Below are 10,694 nucleotides of genomic sequence, written 5' to 3' on the forward strand. Positions count from 1 at the left end.
TATTGTCTTTTCGAGATATTCTCACACAAACAAGACGACTCCTTTTTTCTTCAAAGCGGAAAAGTAGCTATCTTGAAAAACGATCCCTCCACAAAATGGCAAAATAGTGCCACTTTCGAGCCCAGTTGCATCCAAAATGCTCAGAGTTGGAAGCCCCAAGTCCGGGCCAGAGGTTTGTTGCCATATCACTAAATTCCCTCATTTTATGGCCATCGGAACTCATTAATATAGAATAGTTTGAGGGTATAACTTTTATTCATTAGCTCGGTGGATGAGTTTTGGCCTATTTACCGGTGTGCACCCATCAGTCCAGGAGGCGAGGAGGGCTGGTGAGTTTATCTGTGACCAGCAATGTACAGTTGCCCATTTCGGAACGATGGTGTCTTTCCAGCCACGTATGCGTAGTGCATCACCTCCTTTAAGCCCGCCGCTGCACACGAGTGCTACGTGCTGAGCAAAAAGTAATTCGAGGCCGTTTGCTCAGCACGTAACTCACCGTTTACAGTGAGTTTTTGCTGAGTTGTGTTACCTCGCGAGGCCGTGAGGCAAATATCTATCCTGTTTGATTTCTTTGGCTTCGCTAGGCGAAAAACTCAACCGTGTGCGGTCAACCTGAGCTACGTGCTTACCTAAACAGATTTACGTACCAATGTAATGTAATGTGGTCGCGTGATTTAAAAAAAACATAGGGACAAGGCCAGCAGGCTTTAGAAGATTTGCACTAACATTTCCTAGAATCAAGTGTACAGAGTCTGTGATTTCATTGGCTAGTTAATCTTTTTAGTTCAGCACGTAGCTCAGGTTGACCTCACACAGTGGGTTTCTCGCCTCGCGGGGCGAAATAAATCAAACAGGGTAGATATTTGCATACGCATCCGTACGCGTACTATTGCAAATGTTCCCTATTCATAACATGCGGTGACGCGGGCCCGTTTGAGCATCTTCTGCGGAAGTTGATATTGGCAGCGCCGACGAAAAAAAACCCAACTAAGACGACGTCGAGGACATAAACGATAATGGAATTTGATTGAATGCAGTTTTCAATGCTTTTGTCAATGCACTGTCATTTATTAACAATAAAGAACAGATAATGCATGGATGGATTGTAGAAATAGAACTTCGCTTGTGTCCACCGATCTGAGCCTAACAGCCGTTTTGCAGGCTGATTCATGCTCCACAACAAAGCGTGTTGTTGAAATATTCTACCAAGGTCTGTGACTATTTCTGATATAAATAATAATAAAACAGCCCTCGGAATTGTAAACATTATTGCACAATGTGTACATGAGCAACATGCGTTCCAACAGAATTATGAGAAATATTTCAGATTCTAAATATTTCAGATTCCAATAGTAAAATGCTGATGATTCATCCACACTACTACCCTTTAAGAAACTCTTTTACTATTTTCAGAGATGCCCAAGAATCCGGACGTGTTTCAATGAATTCCCATGGATTTCGAGCAATAGCAAATGTGACAGCTCATTTACATATTTCTCCTGCACAGCGCCCTCGCTTGACCCTTAAGGTAAAGCTCACACTTATCCTTTGTCTTGAGTGAGTCATTCCACCACTAGCACTGGTACTGTAAACACCACACAGTGTCCTGCCACTTCTACACATGTACTTAGTTAATGCCTCAAGATTTTGTGGATGACTCGACTGGGGTAAGAATTCATTTATATTGTTTTAATAGTTGTTCTTATTGCTGAAGTTCCTAAGTTTCTTTTTATTTAGACTTTGTGAACACTTTTTGATTAATTCTGAAGTTAGCTGGAGTATTCTTAAACTTTACTCTGATTACTGAATTTAAAGTGGATTCATTCTTTGATGGCCTTTAGGAAGCCCAGATGCACTGTGTTGTTGTATTTATTATTGCATATTTAGGAAAGATCATCCTTTTGATGACCTTCTGTGTTTAGAGATATAATCTATTTCCATGGATTTGAAGGATTTAGATTTCCCTAACTTTGATTATGTGTACATGTATATCCACTTTATTTCTTGTTCACATTTAGTTAACTTCTTGAGTACACAAAGTTCAAGAATAGATTTCCTTATTTTACAATATATTCCTCATCATCTATTTTCCACTTTTTTATGAACATATTCTTAGATTTATACTTTTAGTGTATAAATTCATAGTTCCTTTGTCCTGTGTAGATGTCCATAGTGCAGTGTAGTATAGCCACTGTTTAGACCCTTAATCCCCTAAGTTGCTGCATATATAATGAGGTGCACACAGTTTCTTGGAAGACACCATACCTTAGTACAGGGAGGCAGGAAGTCTGCCAAGTATGTTTATTACCCTGCAGAGATTTCTTTTGTTCAGTGTTTATTGGAGCGTGTGACCTAAGATACCAGTAGTGTCTTATTAGACTGGCACACTAGTCCTTACGTTTATGTGATGCAGCATATATTACTCATATTTCTCTTTTTACACTTAATTAAGCATGCCATCTGCATATTTGTTTAGCATTTATTTAGTTATGTTATTTCTCCATAGTCCTTTTTTGTGATATTAATTCATTTTTCCTAAGTTAGTTTCTTTATGGATCCTTAGGTTATAATGATGAGTGGACTGATTTAAGTCTATGGTTTGCTGAGTCCATAGTCATATATATTTAGAGGTCACTGCACATGTGCTTTAGTTATTTCCTATTTTGTCTTTGCAAGTTAAAGCATTCACATGCCTTGTATTAATTCATTTTGGAATTTAACTTGACTTTACGGTTAGAAGCAAATTGTGTTATCGAGTTCGATTTATCTCTTTTGATTGCATTAGATTCTCTGAGGATTATTATTGTTCTTTTTATAATTTACTTTGCTGGATTGGTATTTCCTAAAGCATTGTATTTATATGGAATTTCTATTTTGTATCTTTTCAGGGTTTGTTTTGTTTGTGTAAGATGCAGTTCACCATTAAATGAACCAGACACAGTAAATGTACACCATCCTTGTCGTGTCACATTTTCCAGTGTCACATTTGGCGTCGTAGACAGGATGGTGTACTAATACTGCATCTACCCCCAGTCGAGGATGAGGCGAAACTAACGGCAGACAACTGACCCCGAGACGAGCTGCTACAGTTATCAAGAATGGAGGGAATGGAGCAACTGCGGGCCGAGCTTGAGGCGATGAAGGTAGCTCTTCAGGCAGAGAAGGAGGAGCGCGAGAAGGCCACAGCAGGCGTCAGCTCCACTACCCCACCAGTGAAGCAGATCTATGTAGCAGCAGGGAGACGGCTGGACCGCTTCAGAGGGAAGCCTGAGAAACCGAGCGATCCATGTACATATATGGAGTAAGCCATAAAAAGGTACTGGAGACCGAAGGTGAGACTCCGGCGATGCCAACAGGTCAACCAGAGCCAGAGGGTGCACCTGCTGCTTTTCACAAAGCAGGGGAGCACCACCCCAGGAACCAAACCCCTCAATCTTCAGATGTGCGAGATCCAGAGAGAGCACCCGCTGCTTTACACAAAGCAGGGGAGCACCACCCTGACGATCTAGCCCCTCAACCCTCATCAGAAGTGGAAGATTCTTCACCGGAGCCCACTACAGAGGAGGAGGTCCCACTTGCCAAAGCGGAGCAGTTGCGCCACACCAGCCGTGCTGGAGCGGGACAACACTCCAATCCCCATCACCTCCCGAAGTCTGTCATCCAGTCGGAGACTCCAGCAATGCCTGTCCCAGCACCTGCGATAGACCCACGTGTACTGGCGGACATCAGCTGAACGCAGCTGCTGTTGGTGCAGATGTTGGCCGGAGTCCAGCCAAAATGATTTTTTTGTAAATAGTTAATTGTACTTTGTTTTGTGTATTAATCTTTTTATCAGTTTAGGTTGTCGGGACGCCAACCTTAGAGCAGGGGAGTATGTGACAGCTCATTTACATATTTCTCCTGCACAGCGCCCTCGCTTGACCCTTAAGGTAAAGCTCACACTTATCCTTTGTCTTGAGTGAGTCATTCCACCACTAGCACTGGTACTGTAAACACCACACAGTGTCCTGCCACTTCTACACATGTACTTAGTTAATGCCTCAAGATTTTGTGGATGACTCGACTGGGGTAAGAATTCATTTATATTGTTTTAATAGTTGTTCTTATTGCTGAAGTTCCTAAGTTTCTTTTTATTTAGACTTTGTGAACACTTTTTGATTAATTCTGAAGTTAGCTGGAGTATTCTTAAACTTTACTCTGATTACTGAATTTAAAGTGGATTCATTCTTTGATGGCCTTTAGGAAGCCCAGATGCACTGTGTTGTTGTATTTATTATTGCATATTTAGGAAAGATCATCCTTTTGATGACCTTCTGTGTTTAGAGATATAATCTATTTCCATGGATTTGAAGGATTTAGATTTCCCTAACTTTGATTATGTGTACATGTATATCCACTTTATTTCTTGTTCACATTATTTTAGTTAACTTCTTGAGTACACAAAGTTCAAGAATAGATTTCCTTATTTTACAATATATTCCTCATCATCTATTTTCCACTTTTTTATGAACATATTCTTAGATTTATACTTTTAGTGTATAAATTCATAGTTCCTTTGTCCTGTGTAGATGTCCATAGTGCAGTGTAGTATAGCCACTGTTTAGACCCTTAATCCCCTAAGTTGCTGCATATATAATGAGGTGCACACAGTTTCTTGGAAGACACCATACCTTAGTACAGGGAGGCAGGAAGTCTGCCAAGTATGTTTATTACCCTGCAGAGATTTCTTTTGTTCAGTGTTTATTGGAGCGTGTGACCTAAGATACCAGTAGTGTCTTATTAGACTGGCACACTAGTCCTTACGTTTATGTGATGCAGCATATATTACTCATATTTCTCTTTTTACACTTAATTAAGCATGCCATCTGCATATTTGTTTAGCATTTATTTAGTTATGTTATTTCTCCATAGTCCTTTTTTGTGATATTAATTCATTTTTCACATTTAATGTGACACTGGGAAATGTGACACGACAAGGATGGTGTACATTTACTGTGACTGGTTCATTTAATGGTGAACTGCATCTTACACAAACAAAACAAACCCCCAGTCGAGTCATCCACAAAATCTTGAGGCATTAACTAAGTACATGTGTAGAAGTGGCAGGACACTGTGTGGTGTTTACAGTACCAGTGCTAGTGGTGGAATGACTCACTCAAGACAAAGGATAAGTGTGAGCTTTACCTTAAGGGTCAAGCGAGGGCGCTGTGCAGGAGAAATATGTAAATGAGCTGTCACACAAATAACTGTTTATCTTAAAAGTTACTTTCAAAGGTCATATCCTCAATGATTGATGGCTCTGAAAGCCTTTATTTCTTATTACAACCAGGGCCCAAATTCATAGTGCTACTTAACAATAAGCAGAAACGTTGTTCTAACTACAGGGTGAGTATAAAAAAAAAGAAACCCAAATGTCGGGATTGCTTTAATGAAGTTCTGCATGTAGCACTTTCAGAATCTAGGATATGAAAGCCCAATTAATAAGCTTTCTTTTAGTACAAGAATCATTCAAATCACTCTTGTACTTTTCAAGTACATCACATACATGAGAATTGGTTTCGTTTGCTGAACGACCACATGTCTTTTGTATGTGATCCGTGGACAGAACTTTAAAACGGTGTTTGTGTTCAAAATTCCGTAACTTGAAAAGTACATGAGTGATTTTAATGATCCTTGTACTTAACAAAAGCTTATGAATTGGGCTTTCATATCCTATATTGTAAAAGTGCTGCATGCAGAACTTCACTACAAAAGTGGTCCCGACATTTGGGTTTCATTTATTTTTACTCAACCTGTATAGCGGAAAGTTTAGCCAACCTTATTTCATGGCGTGAAAGTGGTAACGGTTGCGCGTGCATACGTGAGGGATTAAAACATCTTCTTTTTTTCTCTGAAGTGAGCGAACTTTGTTTGGTGTGCCTGTTGCTTAAAGCCTCCATAAAAAAGACCGGGGTTCTGTTAGCAGAAAATCATGTGCTTAGCAGCCACGAAATTGGGCCCTGTAGAGTTAATGTGGTTAAACTGGGTCGTAACCGGATGATATGATTATATAATCTTGCAATATATAATTACGTCTACTTTCATTTAAGACCATATTAAAATCTTACTGCAGAAATAGTACATGTATTTGGCATACCGGCCTACGTGGTATACACTTGCGTGTTTAGCTCTACATTTTCAGTAAATAACACCCTGTTGTTTATAAGCGCACTTTGACTTCGATTAAACAGTGTTACACTCTGGTTAATCATGTTGTTCCCTTGAGATTCAAGATGTTATGAAAACTGGTAATATCTACTTGTGATGCTCAGACACTATTTTCACTGCAAAAATCGAATCGATTTTAAACTTTGGAAGGGATTTGTTTTCAATCTGCAACTTACATTGATTGATTGGTGACGAATTGATAAAAATCAAAACTAGTTCTGCTGGTACCTGTCCTATGAATGGCATTGGACCGTTAGTGTTTCATGATTTATGACTCTTTAAAACCAGAGTGTGATGTTTGAGCCAATTCGGTAGTACTATTGGGTCGTGTTCGAATCACGTACGACCGACCGATTATAACAGTAACACACGAGTCTATGGGAATGGACCGATCCAGTAAGCCCCGCCCACTGCGCACGTGGGCAAATTACCACGTGCTCCTCTCCAATGCCACTCTGCATTTTCCTGCCGCGCGCATCATACGCGCGTGCACGCATGTCGGACTTCTGTGGACGCACGTCGGACATAAATCACGGCTGTGATTGGTCAGTACACCATGGGGCAGTGCCATGGATCGGTCCATTGGCGGCAGCCGCAGGCTAGTGGCTTCCAAAGGGGTGGTGCGCGTGTTATTTTCAGCCGTAGCTAAGTGATTCGTGCACAGCCTTACTTTTCGTGTGACTTGTCTTGTTACATAATTACATGTAATAAACTTTGTTCTTTTTTTCCAATGACCAATACCTCAATACAAAATTAGGGGTGGGAGGATGCAATATCCTCCGTATCAAATGCAAGCCAAGTGCAACTGTTGATGAAGAACCACATGTTTACCCAGCCACGCAGGATCGGTCTTTAGCTTGACCTCATTTAACGCAGGGTGGCGCTCTTTTCCCCTTTTCTGGTATTTCAGTGAAAGTGGACCAGTAGGCCACAGTATCAATTGAACAGCAGTCGTCTTTTCCCTTCCCTGCTTTAATTTTAAAATGGGGTACGGTTGCCGTTGTAGCCCCCCCCCCCCCCTCCGCCAGAAGCTGAGTGCACAAAGGCCGATACGTCATGAGCACGGGAAGGCTATCTCTTCTAGCACGGAGGCCACATTCATAGCGAAAGCGTTCTTCAGGATAACATTCATGGAACAATTGTCATAATTTTGTCGCCGTTGAAGGGAGTGTACAGTGATCATGTGCCCGGACACGTCTATAATTCCCACTTTATACTGGTAGTTACTTTACTTGGAAGGGGTGATGCCTGTTCCGCTGACCAGGACAAATTTGATTCCCAACATTTCAGCTAGCAGCCGCTGGCAATCAGACAAATCGTCCCCGATCAGCAGGTCGAAGCTCTCCTCCCTCAGCGAGTGGATTGTCGCGTTGTCCCCCAGCAGGCTATCGCACTCGCTCCATAGAAAGTTGAACAACTCGCGATGACCCTGATATTCCGCGGAGTACCTTAGCCTCAGGAGGAATTTCATCGCGTTCACCGCGCCCCTCAGCTTCCCACGCAGAGCATGTCGAGACATTCCTCGCGCGTTCCGTTCTCGCTCCTCCGCCGTGTACAGCGAACGATGCACGGCGAACCTAAACATGTCAGCCCCGCTGGCGTTCCGCCATTTTGTGCAGCTGTCGCTAAGGAGGAAGGTGACGTCATGTCTTTTTTTGACGAGAGCTGCGGCGATCTTGGTGTTGGTCAGGTGATGGCTGCCGTCGTCTGAGTCGGTGTAGTAGAGAAGCTTCAGTCGCTTCTGTTGGACCGTCGGTGTCGGCTCACATTGCCCAGCGAGGAGAAACATAACTAGCGGCATGTAAAATCGAAAAAACATCTTGTCGTACCGTCACAATAACGCTATTGTGACAATAACGCTATGCGTAACGAAGACAAACTACGGATATAAAGAATCTCTGCCAGACAATGTATTTCGCAGGCTAGGTCTATCAGGATTGTCTTTCGAATATTGCAAGTTAGAGGCAGAGTGCATTACATGTTCCTGTACGAGAGCAAAGGTTAAGGAATTGCAGTACAGTTAGTACGTGTACATGCTGTACGTGGTCATCAGCGATAATTCTGTCACATGATTATTTTTGGGGAAAAAAACAATGTCACGAGTAGAAGAAATCGGGATTTCAGTCCGCAGTTTCCACAATCACTGGAATTTACAGAAAAAGGTGATGCAGAATTAACGACGACCCGTTTATTTGTCGAGTTTCTAAGACAGTGGTTGATCTTGTTTCATTTTAACAATCCACTTGGCCGTCACAGTTAATGTACCGTAAAGTGCCAGAAGCAGAATTATGCAAAACCAGACACTATGACTGACGCTTCTCGCATGGGTAGAAACATGGACTTGAAACCAAGTCGGTAATTGGCTGGGTTTAGTTAGCCCGCCGCGAACCGGCGTGGACAGATACTGCATACCCTCCTAGGGTATAAATACGATTAGCAAGTAGTATGGCACTTACGTGCGGGGACGGTTCGTGCATCCTCGGTTCCAATATCCGTGTAGGTCGATTCCATTGACCGACTTTAATAATCTGTTCTCGGCTTTGCACAAAACGTATGGCGGTTGCTACTACATTTGGACTGAGCAGTCTAGTTGGTTAAGAATTAATCGGGAGCATATGAATATTCACTACACCTTATAGTTTACGCAGTTTTGCACGTGCACGGTACACGGTGAATGCAAGACATCCCGGAGCGAACCCATTCCTTGAGGGGTAACATTCTCATTCCTGGGCCGTTTTGTATTCCATCATATTTGTGTATTATTCGGAAAACAATAATTTGACATAATTTCGAATATATTTCGTCAGCGACACCACGAAGTAACACCCATGTACAGTAAAAACTAGCAATCGGAGAAAACGGCGTCGAAAGTTGAACGCCTTCTAAAACAACACTTTGCGTCGAAACTTCAGAGTATTTTAAGTTGGGTTTCTCGTTGTGGACACTTGATGTATTGAAATTAATAAATCTGCTGTTTTTCACCCGTTTGTATATTAAATCAACAAGAAATAACAGAACAAATGTGAGTGCTAGTTCGTGAAACCGAAAAAGCTGCGAAACTTTTTTTTTTTTTTAACGAAGTAGTACACTTCAACGTTTTACAACACTAGGTGAGTGTGACTTCGGGTCAGCGCGCGCGCGCTCAAACAAGGAGAGTGTTACTTCGTGAAAACGTTTTGCTCGCATTTGAGCAGAGGGCGCGCCATGCACTACAATGGCAAATGGAACTTGAGGGTTACTTCGTGAAAACGAAAATTGTCACTTTTGCGGAAAAGTTGTCATGGATAACTAGCGCAATTATTAAAGTGAAGCTCTTGAAGCTTTGAAACTTCGTGCAATGGTAGGCCTTGATGAATAATGTTTTAAAATGTAAAAAACTAAAAATAGAAGAAAAAAATATGGTTTAACACGTGGAGTGTTACTTCGTAGTGTCGGTGACGATTTGTTTATACCACTGAGTTTAATATTCTAATGAAATCTTCCGGTATAAAAGGAGAGAAACGTACACTGATATGATCAAGAGAAAGATATCCCAACTCTAATAATTGATGCATCCTAACCGATTCAGGTGAGCTATCATTGGCCCTGTCTATGGAATCGTATTGCACATGCATTTCGCGGGGGAGCATAAATAAATATCTGTCTGAACTCATACTAGCCAAGTCAAGTCGCTATAGACATGTCGAAGCCAGCAAATGATAATTAGCATGATACACCGTGCCGTGCTCGTATAGATATTAGGGGCGCCAATAGACAAAACACAATTGTCTACTGACTTGCGTTCAAGTCTAGGAGAAACATGTTACTCAAACTATAGCATCCGTTATTCCAAAGCATTTGTAGGAATCAAATCAATAAAACAAGGCATGTTTGTCTTTGAAGGACATGTTTTCGTGATTTAACCCAGTCACTTATGATGACATTGTTATATTTGTACAGTCCCGCATTTTTGTAAGAAGGCCAAGCTTACTATTGAGACTAGAAAATACAACATATGTGCCTGACTAGTGTTGGAGCAAACTTTGTCTGATATCAGTAAGCTTGATTCCGAAAACCTCTTGAACGAGAAGAACGTGCCGAGAAATGAGGCATCCACATAATAATTGCATTGAGATTGAGCACAAAATATCACAATTATTATTTTGTCACAATTTATTAATGCAAACAAGACCTTGCTTATTATAACATTTGATATAGCGTTTTACACACACACGCACCTGTTTGTTTTACAAACCCAGTGTGGACATTCCTTTGTTTTCGTGTAGCTAACAAAAAACAGTAAAAAAAACCTAATTTTTCTCAAACTGTGAAAACTCTTTCAACCCCCCTTTTTTCAATGATTTTCTTAAGCTTTCTTTTCATTTTGCAACAGATAAACCTAACCCCAAAATGCCTCAAATCTGTTTTCCAAAGACGGGAAAACCTTTTGTGGACGTGGGCAAGTCCACACAACGTCGCTGCTACATGGTTTATGTGGACATCTTTTG

General features: G+C 41.3%; 1 protein-coding gene and 1 long non-coding RNA gene across 2 annotated transcripts; one reads left to right on the top strand and one right to left on the bottom strand.

The window, feature by feature from the left end:
- Nucleotides 1-1,478: 1,478 nt before the first annotated feature.
- On the top strand, nucleotides 1,479-2,949 carry LOC119735453. Its single transcript, XR_005272175.1, has 2 exons — nucleotides 1,479-1,667; nucleotides 2,889-2,949. It is a non-coding gene; the product is annotated as an uncharacterized LOC119735453 (long non-coding RNA).
- Nucleotides 2,950-7,435: 4,486 nt separating this feature from the next.
- LOC119735280 (UDP-glucuronosyltransferase 1-6-like) lies at nucleotides 7,436-7,996 on the bottom strand. Its single transcript, XM_038208979.1, has one exon. It carries the CDS (start codon nucleotides 7,994-7,996, stop codon nucleotides 7,436-7,438), a length of 561 nt encoding a protein of 186 aa, XP_038064907.1.
- Between the last annotated feature and the right edge of the window lie 2,698 nt (nucleotides 7,997-10,694).

The sequence above is a fragment of the Patiria miniata genome, unplaced genomic scaffold, assembly GCF_015706575.1.
Source record: "Patiria miniata isolate m_02_andy unplaced genomic scaffold, ASM1570657v1 HiC_scaffold_29, whole genome shotgun sequence".
NCBI lineage: Eukaryota > Metazoa > Echinodermata > Asteroidea > Valvatida > Asterinidae > Patiria > Patiria miniata.